Genomic DNA, 22,862 nt, shown 5'->3' with positions numbered 1-22,862 from the left:
AGTTAAATGTTAAGAGATAATGTAGGAAGCTGTGATAACCGATACTTCCAATATTAATCTGAGTTGTGATGTTAATAAATTTGGTTTGTGACGATATTTACAGAACATATCTAAGACATCATGCAGGTGGTGTGTGTGTGCGTGTGTGACAGCAATAAAATATAGTAAGTACACATATATGACAAGCTTGCATAATGGGTATCCCGCCTGATCCGTCACCGCTAACTGCCTTATTCTTGTCTAATTAAACGAAATTTGTCACTAAGTGGATCTGAAGTCTGTAGTTCCCGGCTGTGGTATCATTATCATGTCACCTACAACGCCCTGGCAGAGTCTCCCACCATCCTGCCACAATACGCAACCAAAAGCATTGAGCGGATATCATGGTGGTGGCATCTTGAGCTCAGTGTATATTACGCAGCGTCCTGGCGTAGTCGTCTCCAGGGGCGGCTCTTTTATCCTCAAGGGTTTGGGAGTGTTCCTACAGCCAGGTGAGGAGCCAAGGGTGAACCAGGGACAATGTATGGGCGGCAAAGTGGAACGTCCGGGCGGTGGGCGGTTCAGTCTGTTTCACTACTGCTTATTCTAATACTGGCACCTCGTTGTACTACAGAGAATCAAGAGACATATGAAGGTTAGTTGCTTTTCTTTTACCTGACAAAAGTTTCTGAATGTTAAGTAAAGGAATTCGATTCAGTAAGCTTGAGCTGGCGGACGCTCGCCCCACACGGGGTCACAGCTCAAGATTGAAGAAGCCACAGGTCAAGAAAACTGTGAGGGCAAACTTTTTCGGAGTGAGAGTTGTGAACGCTTGGAACAATCTACCAGAAAGTGTTGCGACGGCACCGAGTGTAAGCTCTTTCAAGACCAGATTTGACCAACACTGGAGCAGGTTCAGGTACATTCAGGAGCCGGTGCATGCCCAGTCCTTGCCAACAGTGCGTAACAGAAACGTGACCGATCGCCCAAGCGGCTAACAAGCCGATCAGTGAAGAGGATAAAAGTAAAAAATTAACTAAAACATCTGAATCTACATAGCAGCAACTGAAGTGGGATTTCGATACAGTGGCAGCAGATGTCTTCAGAAACTAAATCTGAAATATGAAACTTAGTCATCTTCTTCACCACTTACACTTTAGTAGCCGCTCAGTTCTGTTACACACTGTTGGCGAGTACTGGACATACACGGACTCTTGAATGTACACCTGAGTATATGTGAGTGTTGATCAAGCGTGGTGTAAAAGGGCCTCACACCTATAGTGCTTTCATAACACTCTCTGGCAGATTATTACAACAGTTCACGACTCTCACGCCAAAGGAACCAACTCTGAGAGTATTCTGTACCTTATGTTTTTCTTTACTTGAAGCTGTGGACGTGTAGTGGAGCGGCCATTCGGTAATGTCTTTAGAGGTTTATGTTTCTCTATTAAATTGACTTGTCCTCTTCTGTAGTATTAACAAGAATCTACAGCAACAAGACATCTTTATTTAATACCAGAGGGTGGTAATGGTTGTTGTGGTAATGGTTGTTGTGGTGGTAATGGTTGTTGTGGTGGTAATGGTTGTTGTGGTAATGGTTGTTGTGGTGGTAATGGTTGTTGTGGTGGTAATGGTTGTTGTGGTAATGGTTGTTGTTGTGGTAATGGTTGTTGTGGTAATGGTTGTTGTGGTGGTAATGGTTGTTGTGGTAATGGTTGTTGTGGTGATAATGGCTGTTGTGGTGGTAATGGTTGTTGTGGTAATGGTTGTTGTTGTGGTAATGGTTGTTGTGGTAATGGTTGTTGTGGTGGTAATGGTTGTTGTGGTAATGGTTGTTGTGGTAATGGTTGTTGTGGTGATAATGGTTGTTGTGGTAATGGTTGTTGTGGTAATGGTTGTTGTGGTAATGTTGTTGTGGTGGTAATGGTTGTTGTGGTAATGGTTGTTGTGGTGGTATAATGGTTGATGTGGTGGTAATGGTTGTTGTGTTGGTAATGGTTGTTGTGGTGGTAATGGTTGATGTGGTGGTAATGGTTGTTGTTAATGGTTGTTTGTGCTGGTAATGGTTGTTGCGGTAATGGTTGTTGTGGTGGTAATGGTTGTTGTGGTGGTAATGGTTGTTTTGGTGGTAATGGTTGATATGGTGGTAATGGTTGTTGTGGTGGTAATGGTTGATGTGGTGGTAATGGTTGATGTGGTAATGGTTGTTGTGGTGGTAATGGTTGATGTGGTGGTAATGGTTGTTGTGCTGGTAGTTGTTGTGGTGGCAATGGTTGATGTGGTGGTAATGGTTGTTGTGGTAATGGTTGTTGTGGTGGTAATGGTTGATGTTGTGGTATTTATTGTTGTGGTAATTGTTGTGGTAATGGTTGTTGTGGTGGTAATGGTTGTGGTGGTAATGTGGTTGTGGTGGTAATTTGTTGTGGTGGTAATTTTTGTTGTGGCAATGGTTGTTGTGGTGGTAATGGTTGTTGTGGTGGTAATGGTGTTGTGGGTAATGGTTGATGGTGGTAATGGTTGTGGTGGTAATGGTTGGTTGTGGTAATGGTTGTTGTGGTGGTAATGGTTGTTGTGGTGGTAAGGTTGTTGTGGTGGTAATGGTTGTTGTGGTGGTAATGGTTATTGTGGTGGTAATGGTTGTTGTGGTAATGGTTGTTGTGGTGGCAATGGTTGTTGTGGTGGTAATGGTTGTTGTGGTAATGGTTGTTGTGGTGGTAATGGTTGATGGTGGTAATGGTTGTTGTGGTAATGGTTGTTGTGCTGATAATGGTTGATGTGGTGGCAATGGTTGATATGATGGTAATGGTTGTTGTGGTAATGGTTGTTGTGGTAATGGTTGTTGTGGTGGTAATGGTTGTTGTGGTGGTAATGGTTGTTGTGGTAATGGTTGTTGTGGTGGTAATGGTTGTTGTGGTGGTAATGGTTGTTGTGGTAATGGTTGTTGTTGTGGTAATGGTTGTTGTGGTAATGGTTGTTGTGGTGGTAATGGTTGTTGTGGTAATGGTTGTTGTGGTGATAATGGCTGTTGTGGGTAATGGTTGTTGTGGTGAGTAATGGATTTGTTGTGTGGTTGTTGTGGTGGTAATGGATTGATGTGGTGGTAATGGTTGTTGTGGTGGAGATTGGTTGATGTGGTGGTAATGGTTGTTGTGGTAATGGTTGTTGTGCTGGTAATGGTTGTTGTGCTGGTAATGGTTGTTGGTAATGGTTGTTGTGGTAATGGTTATTTGTGGTGGTGTGGTTGTTGTGGTGGTAGGTTGTTGTGGTGGTAATGGTTGATGTGGTGGTAATGGTTGTTGTGGTATGGTTGTTGTGCTGGTGGTAATGGTTGTTATTATTAATGGTTGTTGTGGTGGTAATGGTTGTTGTGATGGTAATGGTTGTTGTGGTGGTAATGGTTGTTGTGGTGGTGTGTGGTTGTTGTGGTGGCCAATGGTTGATGTGGTGGTAATGGTTGTTGTGGTGGTAATGGTTGTTGTGGTGGTAATGGTTGTTGTAGTGGTAATGGTTGTTGTGGTGGTAATGGTTGTTGTAGTGGTAATGGTTGTTGTGGTGGTAATGGTTGTTGTGGTGGTAATGGTTGTTGTAGTGGTTGTCATTAATGTGGTATCGTAATGGTGATGAGAGAGAGAGAGAGTTGCATTATGTTACGCCACATCCTCTCTTCAATTAAAATGTCATCCAGTCGTTATCATCATGGTTTCAGCTAACTGGATCATCCCACGACAAGTTGCATGTAGTTCCTCTCAGGTTAGTTTATTGTTACTGTGTTCCCCATGAAATTAGGCAGGTTGTCTTGGCCCAAAGTGATCACTGTCTTCGCGTGGGTTAAAGAAATCATCATCCCGTAGGTTAAAAAGGTTGTCTTCATATAAGTTAATGGACTTTGGCTTTATATACTGTAGGTTAATGATCTTTTTTTTTCCTGATAGGCTGTAAGTGTACACTGCAATGGGGTAAGAACAGTGGGTGAAGGAGTTAACATAGCTGACGACCAGAGAGTTTGTTCTCAGGATATCCGCTTAGACAACTGTCGTCACCAGAGCTCTCGGGCCTCACCCATTAAATGTCACCACCGATAAACACATCTGAGGCATCAACATTACTCCCACGGGAGAAAAGTCTTTGAATGCAGTGAAAAATGATGTCCTACTTATCATACTGGAAAATAATGGGTGGTGGCAACACGTCGTGAGTCCACCGATTACGACTCCAACCTCACTGTCGTTATTGTCATAGCGGGTGATATTTCCTTCGATTTCAACTGCCAGCGTGCACGGTGTGTTAAGTTTTGTTTTAGGTTATAAATTATTAATGTTTCATTAGCTTAGGATAGATAAGGACTTTTGCCCTTTGCGATAGTTGAATGGATAGGACATTTGCCTCTTGTAAGATTTGCTAGCACACTTCCAGAGTACTCCCAGTCCGCCGAGCAGTAAGGAAAGTGAAGGCGGTCAAGTACAGTGCCGGACACACAACCTTTTTGTGTACCGAAGGTCTTAGTATTCAACGTAATGCTTCTGTACTGCCCCTAATGGGCTGTCAGGCAAATGGGACCCATTTTCGTGTTAGGTTTGGATCATATTGCTTCAGGTTATGTTAGATGTTGGGTAGTTTAGGTTAGTTTTGTATTGGGACGTTCTCAACCAACTGAGTCTGCTACACATATTTTGGTGAATAGTATACTAGTCACCCAGATATGCTGGAGACTCCAAACGGGGAAACACCTCACTTTTGAAGAGCGTTATGTGAACGGCCTTCATGTAAGTCCTTGTTGCTTGGTTTACCTTCTTCTCATAATGGTCCGAGAACTTCAGTTCACTGTCAACATATACATCACATCTTAACATTGTGGAATAAGAAGTTATGTCTCAGAATAAAAAAAAAAAAAATCCTTGCAGGGTTAAGGTCATTTGGTATAATTTCATTCCTCTAGTCGCCGTTGCCATAACTGAAGTTCCCTAGGACAAGGAGGAGGCTAGGGTTGAATGCTGTTGCTTTGTCTATTAAGGATTCAAAATTTCTTTGGTTTAATAAACTACAATTTGGGGATCTATAAATACATCCAATATGATCCTGTCTAGTATATATTAGGTAGTATATATTGGGTAGTTAGGTTAAATCTAATTAAAATACATTAAGTTAGACGCTACGAGTTTAAAAGAGTTTCACTTTTGGGGATCACCTGAAAATTATATTCCAGCTTATTCTACCTTAAGATTAACCACCCTAACGCTACCCTAACTTAACCCCCTCAAGTTAGTGTCAGGGTGTTTAACCATCAGTTGAAATAAGGTTGGCGGGGCTAATCTTCAGGTGATTCTTTACATGACAAGGCTGCGTCGAGCTGGATGATGATGGAGTGAAAAATCTAACACTACTAGAAGATGACAAACACGTCTACATCAAGCGCACTTCTGTCAACAACGCCACGGCAATTCTCTCCCTCCCTCAACCAGCATCAGATAACGAGACCGTGTCCATCAGTATTTTCGAGAAAGGCTGGCGGAGGTTACGCCTACACACCAGGAACGTTTCGCTGAGTGACGTAAGTGTTGTATATACACAGTATGTTTTATGGTAGGTAGTAGGCAGCTATCAAACAGGGAGGTACTACGGCCTGGGAAGATATTGGAAGCATAATGTGTTGTCTAATGGTAGACCCTGCTGCCATATGGCATCACGAAAATTGTGAACAAGTCCTAGGTTGCTGATCTGACTTTCTGCCTCATTTACACACAATTGTAGTCTCAACTGTTTCTCTTACCTGGACAACAAAACATACATATATTGTTTCTCACTCTTGATTTATTTTTTCGTTTTTGTATTTATTTATGGTAATTATTATTATTATTTTTATTATTTTATTTTTATTTTTATTAATTTACTATTAATTTTAATAATTGTTAAAATAATACAGTAATAATAATAGATCTTATTATTATTATTATTATTATTATAATTATTATATTTTATTACATTTTCGCCCCCCAGGCCCTGATGTGGGTCATTACCTGTGCTCGGGTGGGCTTATCCCCGCAAAAAAAAAATAAAATAAAATAAAAATAAAAATAAAAATCTTCCAGTTTTAAGCAGTATTTCTTTTAGCTTTATATAGTGTTTCTTTTAGCTTAAAGTAATGTTTCTTTTATATAATGTGCTTCTTTTAGCTTGCGTATTGGCTCTGTAAAGGGTGAAAACAACCTGGCTCTGGTGGATGATAAACAGAGTAAACAGATACCTTAAATGACTACTTTGTACCAGCATTCACACGCGAGTCGATGACTAATATGCCCAACCCTAAGAGAACGCATTTACCTTAGGAGCGGAAAATGAATTAAGGTAACAAACACAGAAAAATAATACAAGCCTGAAATCTTAATAGCTCCGGGAGAAGGAGAAACACGAGATTACCATTCCACTTAAAGGCTCCCAGTAATGGATATCTCTTGATCAAAGGAATAGTGCTTAGGTACAGGAAATCAGCCAATGCCACCCCAGTATAAAAGAAGGGCAGTAAAAAAAGGCAGTGAGATCAGAATAGGGGAGAACGAAATGACTTCATATACTGTAGGATACTGTACAAGTTATGGAATGTAGAGTTCCGTTCAGAAGTTCTTTATACACCCGCGGTAAAAGACGCATAACCTGTTACACCCTTACTGGACGTCAGGATTTTAGAGTAATTTTGGCTAGGTTATGTTATTTATTTTTATTTTGTTATCAAAATGAAGAAATAAAACCGTTAAGCAGCTCATTTCCTGCAACGTATTCAACATTAAACATTTTTGCACAAAAACCCAGATAACGTTGTTTGCCTTTGAGGTGTTGTCCTTTTTAGTTTTGATGATGAATCTTATAAAACGAAATCATCCTTTATAATGGCGGCCGTTATTGTATCTTTATTATAATGCACACTGACGATATATTGAAACTACTATGGTGTTGGCAGATGCTTATATAATGATACGCGCCGCGATAAACGAAAAACCTGCGACACTGATCATCAGCTCGTCAGAGCCAAGCTCTAACTTCACTTCGGCCCGAAGCGGCGAAGGCAGCAAGCCTCTAGAAGAGGTTTTAACACTAAGCATCTAGAGGACCCAGCGGTAGCACATGCTTTCAGAGAGCAGCTCGAACATGGGCTGATAAACAACCCAACAACGAACAAACCAAATCCCAGTGCCGAATGGGACATTCTTGACACTGTCATGACAAAAACCTGCTGACAGACCCTCGGCCATATCGAAGGAATACACTAGGACTGGTTTGATGAAAATGACCCGGCAATCAATGTACTCATCAATGATAAACGTACTGCTTTAACTGGCTGGCAGAATAACCCTCAGTGGGACCAAAGCCGATACCTTCCACAAGAAGAAAGCTGTGGCCCAGAGGGGAACTTCGCAATCTAAAGAATGACTGGTTTAAAAATAAAGCATGTGAAACACAAAAATTTGCAGATCAGCACAAGATGCACAAATTTTTCAATTCTACCAAAACATTTTTTGGACCAGTCACTCGTGGCACAGCCTCCCTCCGCTCATCCAACGGTAACTCCATAATTAAAGACGACGAAGGCCTCCTTCAGCGCTGGAAAGAACACTACCATTCACTGCTCAACCAAAACACTGATGTGGATGTTCTGACTACCCAGCAGGTCCCTTAGCATCCAGAGCTGACCTAGCCGAGGTGTATAAAACAGGAGGACCTCTGCTTACCAGCCGTCTCCACTCTCTCCTAGAGAATATATGGGAAAAGGAGGAAATCCCCCTAAGTTCTTAAAGACACCTCCATCGTCAGTATTTATAAAAACAAGGGAGACCGGTCAGCCTGTGGCAACTACCCCGGAATCTCGCTGCTCTCCATAGCTGGCAAGATTATAGCCCGAGTCCTCCTAAACAGACTTCTTCCTGAGGTGGAAAACTTCCTCCCAGAATCTCAATGTGGCTTTAGACCATCACGTGGTACCACTGACATGATCTTTGCTGCCCGCCAGATACAAGAAAAGTGCAGAGAACAGCATCGTTACCTGCAGATGGCTTTCATCGACCTAACCAAGGCCTTCGACTCTGTCAACAAGGAAGCCCTCTGGTGGACCCTCAGCCGTTTTGGCTGCCCACCAAAATTCATCACCATTTTGAGGCAACTCGACGATGACATGAACGGCAGTGTCCTGCACAATGGCACCCAGTCTGAGTTCTTCCCCAACCAAATGGGGGTTAAACAAGGGTGTGTACTGGCACCAACTCTCTTTTCCTTACTCGTGCCAGTGCCAATTTAGCGGGCGGGGTGGACATCAAATATCGGATGAAGGGTCTTTCCAACATTAGACGACTCCAGGCAAGAACAAAGGTGTCGGCAGCTTCCATTACTGAACTTCAGTATGCAGACTACCTCACTCTTGTTGCTCACACTGAGCGCGACCTACAGGAGATCCCGAACACCTACGCAGATGCATATGCTCACTTCGGCCTTGAGGTGAATGTACGTAAGACTCAGATTCTCTTTCAACCTGCCCCGGGTTCAGACACACCTCCACCATCCAGCTTAACGGTATACTACCCTCTCTAATGTTACCCACTTTCGGTATCTCGGCTCCCACCTGTCCACCACCGCGGACATCGATGAAGAAATTCAGCATCGGATCAGATGTGCATCTCAAGCCTTTGGCAGATTTCGAAACCGTGTCTTCAGCTGTAGGGAGCTGAAATTATCTACAAAGTTGCAGGTATATCAAGCAGTGGTCCTCCCCGCCCTGCTATATGGCAGTGAGACATGGGTCACATACAGGAGGCACCTCAAGGCACTTGAAAACTTTCACCAACGTGGTCTACGCTCCATCGTCCGAGCTCGCTGGGAAGACAAGAGAACAAATGCCAGTAAAGTTGCTGACACCAACTGTAGGAGCATCGAGGCTACCATTATCCATGAACAACTACGCTGGACTGGCCATGTTACCCGCATGGACGACAGTAGACTGCCAAAGCAGCAGCTACCTAACGAATTTACTGATAACTTAAGACAAACCTGAAAAAGTGCCAAATCGACCCCCTCACCTGGGAGACAATTACTCCACACCGTAACGCTTGGAGGGTCACCACACGAGAAGGTGTCAATACTTTAGAATTAGCCCGACTGCAAACCGAGGCAGACAAGTGCCAACGCCAGAAAGACGTTGCCACCCCCCCTCCTCTCGATGTAGCCCTCCACATGTGCAACATCTGTGAACAACTCTGTCGGTCCCGTATCGGCCTCTTTAGTCACCTCAGAACTCACCAACCTAGGTGACATCCCTAATAACTCATATCATTGTATCATAGCTGGATGATCGTCATACTCGACTCTGAGTGACATCAAAGTATAGTAATACTATACTGTACCACCACCCTAATCCTTGCCACTACACAGGGACCATGCGTCTTAAGCACGTTTCCTCACAGTTTACATCATCATAACTCACACTAACTATAATAATATCGTAACTGCCGGATGTGTTAAATATATCGGACCACCTAAAGATTAGCTCACCAGCTCATTTCACCATAAGATTAACCACCCTAACGTTGACCTAACCTAATCACCACAGTCAGCGTTAGGGTGTTTAATCATTGGGTGAAATAAGCTGAGGGGGAGTTAACTCTCAGATAATCCAAGATATCCATTTAAAAATCCTTTGTCGAGTGTACAGAATTCTCCCAGCGATCTAACACCACTAACATTATGGATGTGTCATGTAAAACACTTGCTCACAAAATGAACCTTCGTAACAAAACTACGTAAACCTTGACATTAATATAAGTGTAAAATATCCTCCCTGTGTTTGCCAGAATGAGTCAACGATCTGTGTAAGTGTGTTGTGGACTGATGAGGATGTGTTGGCTATGTTTGAGACGTCGTCACCACCTACAGACATGAGAGTGCTCAATTACACAGACATGTCGTGGGCCATTGGCTGTCCCCCTGGGCAGCGCAGCGACTACACCACCGTGGGCATCGAAGTTGAAGTGACAGATGCCGCAGTAACGACGGAGCCACCAGTTGAGGTTATGCGATCGACAGAGCCACCAGTTGAGGTTATGCGATCGACAGAGCCACCTGGTGAGGTTATGGGATATGTTGTAATATATTAACCTAACCTAAACTAATTTATCCTACCCTAATCTAACTTAAACTAACCTAACCTAATTTAGCCTAACCTAACGTTCCTCAACAACTCAAGGTCTAACACGATGCATTTTTCTAGTCTAACAACAACTTTTAAAAATTAATAATTACTTCTGAATGACGTTGTTGTTACGATATATTAATGTCTTTCAGGCGCTCTGTCCTTCAACGTAACACACAAAGTAATTTTCTACACTCATAATAACCTTTAAAATATTGGAAAGACATAACATACAATGCTTAAGTTATGTTAGATGTAAGTTAATTAGATTCAAGTATGGGCAACCCCTTGTTTTCTGTTTGTCAAGTTAGGTTAGACTTCATTTTCTTCTGTCTGTTAAGTTTCTTTATTATCCCTCTTACCTTACTCAACTATTATATTTACTCTATATTCCAGAGAAAACAACTAAAACTGAGTGCCCCTCCACTAACTGTGACACCAGCAGCTCCCAGATGTGTCTAGGATTTTCCCTGACGATGATAATACTGAATCTCGTGTGGGCGGCAGTGGTCGGGTGCATTGCGTACCACTGTGTCATGGATAAGAAGAGATCATTCTTGAGAAACAGAGAAAATAATAACCATCAAGCAAACTGGCAGGTTTCTGTCGGACCTGAAGCCATATCTCACGAGTTGTCTCATGTCAACCAATCACATATCAGACCTAGTATAACCTCATGTCACTCCAACAACGAATACTACAATGATAAATCGCGCATCGTGTCCTTCAAGAATGCAGATGAACCTCCAAGAATGCACTCCCCAATACACCCTCCACTACCTTCCTTACCTCCTCCAACTCTGAATACACCGACCTCACCTCATCCTCCAACTATGCACATACCTACCTCACTTCCTCCTCCTCCAACTGACAGCACATCTTCCCCACCTCTTCCTCCTCCAATAGACACGACCCACGACGATCAAGATGACCATGACGATAACGAAGACGATGACTATGATTACCCAGATTTCAAAGTACTACAAAAACAGATCTCTATGGATAAGATGAAGAAGCAGCCTACAAAAAAAGAGGCAGTGCAATCGAAAGAGGAAGTAAAAGAAGAGGTGAAGACACAGGGTGAACGTATGAAACTGTCAAGCTGGGACTCTGATAACTCTCTCTACGTGCCCTTCATTATAGATGAAAACGGAGAAAGAGAATAGTGAAACTGAAGAGGACCACAATAGTACAGACTTAGAAGAAAATTGGAAGATTAGAGTAATACAGTAAATAACTTATAAATTCGTTAATATTCATTTGCACAAAGAATAAAATATATTCCGTTTTATTTTCTAAAGAATTAAACTATAATAACGAAATAGTTTTGAAACCACCGCAGCCATAATTGGATGATAACCGTCTGGTGTAGTTATCCACTTAGTGGCTACTTGTGAATTAAAGTACTTATATAAGTTATGCAAGTATTAGCCTAAATTAAATACACAAAACTTAAGTAATACTCACGTTTTCCAGAGGTACTCCCATGTTCCCTTCAGGTGAAGTGTAGTGTTTGGTTCTCTGGAAATACGGCATTAAATTCAGCTTCTGGATCACTCCCCTCATTATTATTCTTGGACAGGGTTTCAGTATCATGGCTCCTGTCACCAATAATGTGCTGGAATAAATAACTGCATTTGACGAGCTTCAACTACCTTATATTTACAATGAGTTCAAGACACCCGCCCCTCCTGTACACCGTTTGTCGACTGTGGCTTTGGCTTAGCTTTCAGTCTATAACTTATTAGTATATGGACCAAACAACATACACATTTATAACAAATCAATGATACTTCCCACAAGTCAAATATATATATATATATACCTGTATGTATTATTAATCGGCAGAAATCGCCTGTGGTAAGGGAACTTTACATTTCGAACAGATACGAAAAACGTTCAGGTTGTTCCTTCCATGACTCGTAACAACCTGCCTCTTGGTCATGATTATGTTGGCCTGTTACGAATGAAGCTCAGTATTGTTTCGGAAGATAAAGTAAACGGTCAAGAATATAAAAATTTCTCTCGATTTTTTCCAAACAAAATCTAGTGATATTCGTAATGTGCTGAGGCATGTCGGCAAGAATAATTCCCGTGGATATATACATGTATAGCCTACTGTGATATCAAACCAGGCACTGTAAATAGTGAATTATTTGAGATTACCTGAAGAATCTTTTCCCTGGGTAGCGCTGAGTGGGAGATTCTGTGGAGGTATGGGATGTTTGGTTCACACTCAGGGTGGGATGGAGAAAGGAAACTCACATGTGCCCTCTGTATACATGACTGGTTGGTGTAGGTAGAAAGAGAGCGATCACCACGAGGTCAGGTCTTAAATAGCGGAGGTAGGCGTGGGTAGATAGTCGACCTCCGTGATGTATGGCGGCGCTGGTTGACCCAGACCACCTCCTCCTCCGCTGCCTGGCGGTCCTCTCTCCCGCCGGCGACCCACAAGCTGTCCTTCTCTAAGCACCCTCACCAACCAGCTCTCTCTACTCAACGCTTGTAACCAAGCTGCCTTCCCAGCACCAAGCTGCATTGTACATCCAATACAACATGTATACAGAGAGCACATTGTGAGTTTCCTTTCTCCATCCCATCCTGAGTGTGAACCAAACATCCCATACCCCACAGTATAGCGTTTTAGTTTTTACTTACAGCGGGGTTAGAAACTTCGCGGACTGTTCTGAGCCCCACATCTCTTAAAAACTATTTTAAACTTATGTGCCTGTCTCTTAAAATAACACATTGTTTATATATTCCCAAGTGTTCGTTAAGTAAGTTACGGCCGAGACATGAATCTGGGAGTGTATGTAAATACAAAATTATCAAAACTAAGGAAATAGCTCTTGGTCGCAAGTTGGCCAGCGATAGATATTCCAAACAAACAAAACCTCACTAGATCACCCTTTAAATGACCTGAAAGTGTAGATGGCTCCAACCTGACCTAACAATTACTAGTCTTTTAGTTAGGTTGGTTTGAGAGAGAGAGACCTGTGATATAATGTACAGTAACGCACAATATGAAGCAAGACACTTCTCACATTTACTGTCATTAGTATAATCTATTAGTACTAATTGAACACTAAATCCGAGTTATCTATGTTGGTACTCTATATTAGAGCCCTTAGTGTATCTCACAAAGTAAGAAATATAATAAAAATTTCATTTCTCATATAGCACTGTACTGTATGTATGTGGAGCAACACTTAAATTTTGTCAGAAAATTTGAAATAAAAAATTCCACTCCTTAAAGCACTGCTGTTTATATAATAAAAATAGGATGTTTTTATATGCATTTTCGCCGTTTTGTTTATTATAGAATAATTGGGACTTCAAATCCCTACTCTTTCATTTCCCGTTTGTTAAAATATAAATTTTGTAATTTCCATTACCTGTATAATGTACTGTAATATATATAAACTACATTATGTGTATGTGTGTTCCTTATACATATCCACAGTTTGGAAGATACTCAAATTTATCTTTTTTCACCGGATAACCCAACTAGCTTAGTTTTAAAGGTGATTACTGAGTTTTGAAAATAATAGCCACTACAGTATATCATATATACTTTGATTACTACTGGACCCATCCCTATTGCTCTCACCCCTTATAAGGGACACTAGTAAGAGACAGCTCAGAGACCTACAAGTCCCTCTTTTAGAAGGTGGGGGAGGCTCAAGTAAGCTTCCCATAAAGGAAAACCAACAGTTATTATGTATCAAGCAGAAATCCTTGGTTAACTCCAATATATAAGTACAGTGGGGTATGCTATAACGAACGTAATTGGTTCCAGAACCTCGTTCGTTATAGCATTCGTTCGTTATAGGATTAATCCGTTCCGGACCCCCAAATACAACCACTTAACACTGAAAAAATTCTGTGGAAAATGTAAAAAATACGGTACTTTATCTTACCTTAGTGTTATTCAGCATGCAGGTACCCCTAAACACTGGCACATCACTATCACTTCCACTGGGAGTCTTGGCTTTAAGGTCCTCCAACAATTGTCTGGCCTTCTCACTTCACTAATGTTACCACCTGCCATTTCTTTCTCCTTTATCCACACTAAGAGTAAATTTTCCATCTCTTCAATCACATTACACCTTGCTTTGCTAAGTCTAAAGATTCCCTTAGCCACTTGCACAGTTTTTAACTCCTCTTTATTCTTCAAAATCGTACAAATAGTCGATTTAGCCATCCCATGTTCATCATTAAGTTTCGCAATGCTTCTTCCATTCTCACGTTTCTTTATAATTTCTTTCTTAGTTTCAAGGGTTATTAGCTTTCTCACTCGCTTTGGACAACTTATTGTTACAATTGTATACTTGTATAACAAAATAGTTATACAAATAATGCGAATTTCCACATCAAAAGACGAAATTTCAACAATAACAGTGGTGCACTGGCTACACAATGAGACAAAGATGGCGCCTGACACTCTTGTTGTGGGTCGCGGTACAACAATATTCATGCGCCAGGCGAAATAGTCCCGTATTCATCCGCGTTCGTTATAGGAGTTGCGTTCGTTATAGCATTCTCAATTTTATAGGTAAAACCGTTCGTTATAGGAATATTCGTAGTAGGATCCGTTCGTTATAGCATACCCCACTGTACTGTACAGCATGAACTGGTGCCTGACGGACTCTTTACCTCACACAGACGGTCCTGGTGTGGGCATGGGATCTAATCATACTATTTTGGCAAAGTTCTTCTTTTCCATGGTCAGGTCTTATTCTGCTCTAACAACAAACTACAGATGAATTTGAGAAAGTGTTGCTCCTCACACTAGGTATTCCTCTTCTCCTAACTTTCTCACTGCCCAGTTTACTACTTCACATATTACCCTATCAAATGACTTCTCCAAGTCTATAAATACAAAGAAAAATCTTCTTGCCTTCCCAAAATACCTGTACCTGTATTTCTCTTGTAGTTGCCCGAATATAGATATGAGGTAGGTCTCGGAACAAGAGGCATTTTTCACCTCATCTACAGTCCAATGTTCCTTGCTCTGAGACTCACCTCAAATTTAACTAAGACAATGTAAAATCTCGATTTTCCCCCAAGATGAGAGAAGCCTTCTCCCAGGCCTATGTCAGAACCAGGGACACTCTTTTTTAAAAGCTTTACTTTTATGAAGGACGGTGACCTAAGTGAAACTGCCATATCCAGTGTTTTTACATGGAATTTTTGTAAGCTTTAATTGATCCATTTTTACACTACTGGAACCATATTATATTTCACACAACTTTAACTTTGATTAGAATACAAATATTCTAATAAAACTAGGATAGTTGTGAGTTAATAACAGCAGTAAGTGACCCATCATGTAATAAATAGTGTGTGTGTGTGTGTAGTAATATTATACTCCTCAACATGTAGGGAAAAGTGTGAGTGTCCTGTATGTTGCTGTACGTGTAAGGATTCTCTCACCTTAGCAGTACCCAAACAACCTTGTGCTGCATCATGAGAGAGGGAGATAAGGACCCTTAACACGGTTGGACAAGGCAATAAACCACATCTCCAAAAACAAGTAAATATGGTAATTTTATTTTCTAGTGTTATTAAAATGTACTACAGTTACAGTACGTATATGTACAGTACTGTAATACCACTTTACATCAACACTTATCTTTCTAAAAACACAAAAAAAGAGCCACACCCACACTCTTTACATATTTTATTCTATAAACCAAAAACTTTCAATGTAAAAAAAAAAAAAATTAAATAAATCCCCCAAAAAACCATGAGGCTTGACTAGATGTGTGAGAAGCAAGAAACAAAGTACAGTACCAGACTCCTCTCCATCAAAAGGTGAACTATTAAACCACTTCAGCAGAAGGTAACAGACCAACACACACACATGAGGATAGACCAATATACCTGTACAGTACTGTAGTAATGTACTTGTAAACACTTGAAGCTTAACCCTTTGGCTGTGGGAGGTTACCCAAAGGTGAATAAAATGGTCTGGCGGCAGCCAAAATAAAATGGTAAGTGTGGGAATTGCAGCGAAAGGGTTAAATATGATACCTACAAGGCAATACACTTTAAACAATTCACCAATAAGGTCCAACACTCTTTGCCATGTAGTACGTATTGTATGGCAAATACAGTCACAGAAATATAGTTTGTTGGTGGTAAAAAAGAATGAGCAAAATTATTTTTCAGCAGAGAAAATAGCTCCATAATAAATATATCCCAAAATACTGTGAATGAAGTCTAACATGCTATACATATATATACAGATACAATATTTACATTTAACACTGGTGAGATAATATGAATCATGGTAATGTAGCAGCAAACTTATTACTATGTCTTCAAGGTGTTATTGAACCATTTAATACTCAAATATTATATACAGTGTTTAGGTGTAAACAACAGTACAGTATATATGATAATAATCTCCTAAAATTTGACTTACTACAAAACTACTAGAGCCTATATGAAAAACAAAACTTGTCTGGGGTAACGTTACTATAAAAAAATTAACCATGTATTTTATTACATACTTTGGGGAGATACAGTTTGTCTCACTTGTCAACCACAAATTGTTCAACACCAAGTTTGTTGTTTTCTTTACATAAACTTTCATTTCTATTAATGAAACATATTTTTTGTTAAGGTTTGTAGCGTAGCATTACACAGCACATATTCCTCCTCACTGAAGAGTTGTCAAAGATCCATCAAGGAGCCAAATTTCACTGTGATATGTCATGTGAATCAGAGTTCCAGATGTCAGACCCAGAAAGTTACTGTAGTTCATAATTATAGTGTGTGATCTCTGCTGTAAATGTCTAAATTAAAGTATACTGTACTAATGTCTTATGGATTTCTTTAACAGGCTTAATATGTGAAATATTTGTGTTGATCCTGTTTAACTAAAATGGGAATAGAGTACAGCTCACAGACAGTCATATAAGCTGTACAGTACATAACAATCATGACCCCCCCCCTCCCCCTCCTCAACCAGTACAAGTAATTCTTAACCAAACTTAATCACTTAGCATGGGGCCTATTATGACCAGGTCCCAATCCTAACAGTTAGGTAAAGGCCTATTAGGACTGAGGCTCATTTGACCAGTCACCAAGACCATATAAACTTCCCATAACAACCTAGTACTGACTCATCTAGTTAGTTGTGCACCCTCCAGGGACTAACAATAATGACAAAGAACATCCCAAGTGGAAGACGTACAAATAATTCATTAGATATACACTCATACAAACACACTTCACATACCATAAACATCCTGTAAATATCAATAACACAACACATTTTTCATTCACCTAAAGATAAAACAACCCACAATTCATTTCACCTGATGATTAAAAACACCCTATTATCACCTGGGTGGGGTCGAGTTGGTTAAGTGAGATTAGGGAAGGTTAAATTGACATTACGGTTTAATAATTAAGTAAAATTAGCTGGTGTTTAATCTTCAGGTAATCCCACATTTCATTATTTTTTAACATAAACTTAACTGTTGTCCCATTAACTGTAATAAATTCTGTAATTCTCTGACTGGTGTTTGCTATGACAGTCCTGACAATTCACCACTGTATGGTAATTTATGTTAATGTGGAAAATAATCACTTACTTGACATACAGTATTATATACAGTAAGTGATGGTTACAGTATCCAGCAGGAGCCATTAAACAGATCCCTACATAAAGGAACAGTCTCATCAGCAACAGCTGCACTGCACAGTTCTAAAACTCTGCTAAGATGGGATTCAGGTTCCATTATAACCAAGTACTGTACTGTATATAAAATTCTTTAGAAATATGAAAACAATGCATATTTTTGCTGAAAAAGTGGACTTACAAAATATTACATTAATATATAAAAACAAGTGATATCAACTTGCATAACATTCATTAGACACCATGAAAATGTCTTTAGCATCTGGATATTTTTGTTTTTTACATATTTCACTGAATGTGTAAAATGATTAACTAATATCAACCTGAGGTAGAGTAAGACATTTTACAAGGGTAAGATTCTAATTTATACTGATTATTCAACTAATATCTAATATATCCATTGGAAGACTTATCAACTCTAAATCATAAACTTATCTCCACCCTGAAGGAAAAATTCCATTAAACATAAGAGTAATGTTCTATAATCTCTGGCAAACAAATCATTTGTGAAATTTTGTAATGTAAGTTAGTTATATTCTTTATTGGCAAATTCCAAGTTTCAGTGGAGAATCGACATGTTTCAAAGTAGTGGCACTCATCATCCAAGAATCAACACACACACAAGATCCTCACCCGAGTAGAAACTACATTAAATTCACGATTCATTCCCATTAACTCATCATGACAATTTACACCACCAAAAAATAAAGATTTTCTTGTAAACTTCTCCCCAAAACCCTAGACTGTGCTTCCCTCCCAGTGATGAATTTACTCTGCTTGGTTGTAAATTTGTAGAGCTTAAGGATTTTACTGTATTTGAATGACCGAGTATATCTAGTGGCTATCTTGGTTGTCTCCACATTTTCATTTCACCTTCTATACTTCTTACCTTGGTCTCCCCTTGTGTTAACCCCTTCATGTTGCCTGTCTTGCATCACTCCCCTCCATCATCCCATTAATGAGATTTCAGCACACTAAGACTCACCCCACAAAAAATATATCAATGAGGAGAATAAAAGTAATATATAAATGGAATGGTGTGTAACTACATGAAGAAGCAGGATTCCCAGGACAGTGACAAAAAGCCGACAGTGTTTATGTTTTCAGCAAGTATGGGACGCAATGATACAAGATACAGTTATATGGGTTGACGGCTTCCCATAAATGTGCAAGGCAAATCATTCAACACGCATGGCTCGGTCATCTCCAGCAGGACTTAAGAATCATCGCTAGTGGCTTTCTGTAACACATATATTCCCACCAACCTCCACCATAATTTGGTTTTTGTTATGTAACTGCACCAAATAATATATTACACCCACAATGCTATTCCCAACAAAAGACTGTATTGTGGTACCTGTACATGATGCCATAATGACCTTGCACCTTGAGCAGCACCCTCAGTCTTATCACAGTTTTGGTGTTGTGCAATTCTAGTGGAAATAGAAAGAGCAGAACAGACCAAACTTTTTACATCAGTGAGAATGACCATATGACAATGAATGACAGGAAGTTGTAAATATGGGTTCTTGTATCTAGCCACCCTGGATCAAGCAGAGTAAAAGTAATGGTGCAATGGTTATGTTCCCAAAAGTGGCAGGCTAATGTAACACCTACCTACCCAGAATGTTAACAAATCCTAACCATAACATAAGATATTTCCAATGACTATATAAAAAGAGGCTCACTGAGAATACCAGTTACTAAATTATAATTGAGAGTACAGTAATTGAAATAAGGTTCCAAAAGCCCAAGAGCCTGTAAGGGGCAGTGCAGATACATCACACTGGATGTTACGGTAAGTCTCAGCACACCAAGAAGGCAACATAACAATGAACCATCTTCTCTTCCACAGCACCAATCAAGAATTCATTCACAGCTGATTCAGTACAAAAGAACCAATCAAATTGTTTCCCCAAGTCAGTCAGTCATAACTTTAAACTACTATACTGAAAAGTTTTTGTAAAGGAAGACGGCTTAGGGACAGGATACACGGCATGCAGGATTCCCAAGACAATATGATATTAATATACAGTATAGGGTAGTGGTACAAGTTATATACCCAGTACTCTACCATACACCACATAATAAACCTTCATCTACACTTCTCAAGTTTCTTAAAATCCTCTACACTGTATTATGTCTGGATGTATATATTATATACACATAAATAAATTGTATTATGCCAAACAATGTTGTTCTCTATATAGCATGGCATTACAATGTTGTATACAATAAACAGCTAATTATCTTCCCCTCATGGAAAATAAATCACTACCACAGACCTAACTAGTGAAAAATAATTTACACATGACGAATAACTTTATACGTAATCGGCTTTTTCTTCCTTTGGTGTGGATAAGAAATACTTTAGCATCATAATAACCTGATGTACAGTTTAGAATTCCACAATTTTCAGGAACCTTATTACACTGACACAATTTGCACACAGCAGAGTTTACAATTCTGAACAATGTCAGATATTAGGAAACAATACTGGACTTATAGAACCTCTACATCACATCTGACCTACACTATTATTTACATTTCTCTCAATTATATTATAATTTAATAAACTTGAACATTCAACTAGATGTGTTTGTATATATTTGCATAAAGATAAATGTATGACATGTCTCTCAATCAAGGAGGCCAAGATCTGTCAACATTATGAAAATCTTTTTATTTTTTCCAGAATTACTGCCATCACACAGATTGCTAATTCCGGACACACTGCAGTTCCCACGATTCTATAAAATCCAACAAACTTTTTCAGGAATAAAAATAGTTCAAAACTACTTCATAAATTCTCATCTCTTTATCACCAATATTAGTACAGTAGTCAACAAGCACAAAGAACTATTTCTTTCTCACTGGTGATTCTACTATTTTGCTACACTCAAACTACAGCATATTCACTTCACACTCGACCAACCTCAAACTCCACACTCGTGCTTAACTTGACTGTTCTTTTGATATACTAACTTTCTTCCTTGCATTGTACCTCCCTGTGAAGGCAATATTATGGTCTAAACTTCATTACGTAATAAGGTACAAGGAATATGTGATTACAGTACAGTACTTACATGATTGCCAACCTAATATGTTCCTTTTTAGGTTTAATGTTTGTGGTTGTGTCTGCCATTTGCGTTGATCTTTGAGAGGTGGATGGACAAGCACTTGAGACAGATGTAATGTTCGACTACACAGCTCTGAAAGTTTACTCCACCCAGCAGCCCATCCACTACACCATGGAATATTATACTCTCTTAATAAAGATCTGTTAAGCTTCCATTCAGGACACACTTAATATCCGAAATAAAGTATTGAATCTTCTGTGGGATATAAAGTAACAAAACAACTACTGTACTATAAAGTGTCAGCAGTATCCAGCATCTTTACTGAGACAACCAAAAGACAAGTTGACGTATTTTTAAGACTTCCATGTTTGCTTTAGCCTTTTTCAACCTCCACCATATATAATATTTCTGGCCTCAGCACATAATTATGATGAAATATACCTAGACTTCAGCAAAGCGTTTGACAGTCCCTCCTAAGAAAGACGAACATAAAAAGTAGAGGCTCATGGATTTGGAGGAGATATTGTAAAATGGATTAGGGCGTGGTTACACGACAAGAAACGGCGAGTAAGCATTGACGGCAATAAATCCGATTGGGGTAATGTCACTAGTGGCGTACCCCAAGGCTCAGTACTTGGACCATTACTATTTATTATAGTACTGTATACATAAACGACATAGATATAGGCTGAGACAGCAATATAAGTAAATTTGTTGACGACGCTAAAATAGCGAGTGTACCGGTAATTAAATCAGACGAGGACTCTGCAAAGCTACAGTAATATTTATAAAAAAAAATTTGCATGGCCTGAAAACTAGCAAATGAAATTTAATGTGGAAAAATGTAAAGAACTTAGTCTAGGAGATGTAAACAGAAAAACCAGATATAAGATGAACAATATTGCTATAGAAAATCTGAGTGTGAGAAAGATTTAGAGTAATGACAAGTAGGAATATTAAACCAAGTAAACAATGAGCATTTACTCGAAACAAGGCAACAAAGTACTTGGGTTCATACAAAGGAGTGTTAGTTACAAGACTAGCGAGGTCATCCTAAAACTATATCTTGCACTTGTGAGATTCACTTAGATGACGTGGTTCAGTTCTGGTCACCGTATTACAGAATGGATATAGAATCCTTGGAAAGAATTCAGAGGAGAATAACAAGACTAATCCCAGGCATTAGGAACCTTGAGTACAGAGACCGGTTAAAGCATCTTAATCTGCACTCCCTCGAGAGACGTAGAGTGAGAGGCGATACGATAGAGGTGTATAAATGGAAGTCAGGGCTAAACAAAGGTGATATAACAAAGGTACTCAAACTATCCAACCAGGAGCATACTTGCAGCAATGGTTTTAAATTAGACAAATTTAGATTTAGGCACGAAATAGGTAAACATTGGTTTGGAAATAGAGTAGTGGATGAGTGGAACAAGTTACCAAACATCATCATTAACTCGAATACGCTGGATAGCTTCAAACAAAGGTTGGATGGGTATACGAGCGATAGGGGTTGGGTGTAAACGGGACTGCCCAATATGGGTCAATAGGCCCGCTGCAGTTTCCTCCATTCTTATGTTCTTATTACTGGCAGTAAGTATCACTTGTTTACAATGTACATCACTCATGGAGAAGAGGTAAGGTTGTAAGAAGGGCATCTTTTAAAACAGGGGAATAGATGTCATATAAGACATGGAACATTCACATAGTTTTTAAAATTATGCAATCATTACCTTATATTTTATAAATCAGTAATTTGCATAAAATGTTTTTCATAAAAATTAATACCTGCATACAGAAAATACCTCCTGTAATGACATATTCCTTCCTTAAAACTTTGAGAATGGCGTATCTTAGATGGCCTTCAACATGAGTATAGAATACTGTACAGATACTTTACTCATATTTACTTTAGAGGAAAATATATCCTCAGTATTGACATTGATTCTATTAAATTATTAATGTCAAAAGTGAATCACCA

General features: G+C 39.5%; 1 protein-coding gene across 2 annotated transcripts; it reads left to right on the top strand.

Moving 5' to 3' along the window:
* Nucleotides 1-277: 277 nt before the first annotated feature.
* LOC121871409 lies at nucleotides 278-12,484 on the top strand. Of its 2 annotated transcripts, none has more exons than XM_042373657.1 (4): nucleotides 278-491; nucleotides 5,316-5,527; nucleotides 9,810-10,080; nucleotides 10,544-12,484. In XM_042373657.1, exons 1-4 carry the CDS (start codon nucleotides 308-310, stop codon nucleotides 11,311-11,313), a joined length of 1,437 nt encoding a protein of 478 aa, XP_042229591.1. In that variant the 5' UTR covers nucleotides 278-307; the 3' UTR covers nucleotides 11,314-12,484. The 2 variants fall into 2 exon arrangements, with proteins under 2 accessions (XP_042229591.1, XP_042229592.1); XM_042373658.1 differs by having other exon boundaries at nucleotides 411-634; nucleotides 10,544-12,483.
* The last annotated feature ends 10,378 nt before the right edge of the window (nucleotides 12,485-22,862 follow it).

Source organism: Homarus americanus, unplaced genomic scaffold, assembly GCF_018991925.1.
Source record: "Homarus americanus isolate GMGI-L3 unplaced genomic scaffold, GMGI_Hamer_2.0 scaffold45698, whole genome shotgun sequence".
Taxonomy (NCBI): domain Eukaryota; kingdom Metazoa; phylum Arthropoda; class Malacostraca; order Decapoda; family Nephropidae; genus Homarus; species Homarus americanus.
The sequence above is the reverse complement of the archived record's forward strand: the minus strand, read 5'-3'. Positions and strand labels throughout refer to the sequence as shown.

Excerpts from the sequence above, each read along its gene's own strand:
- LOC121871409 (XM_042373657.1), top strand. The coding sequence starts at position 308 with ATGTCACCTACAACGCCCTGGCAGAGTCTCCCACCATCCTGCCACAAT. Across the intron at positions 5,528-9,809 it reads GGAACGTTTCGCTGAGTGAC|AATGAGTCAACGATCTGTGT; the intron begins GTAAGTGTTGTA and ends TGTGTTTGCCAG. Across the intron at positions 10,081-10,543 it reads GCGATCGACAGAGCCACCTG|AGAAAACAACTAAAACTGAG; the intron begins GTGAGGTTATGG and ends TCTATATTCCAG.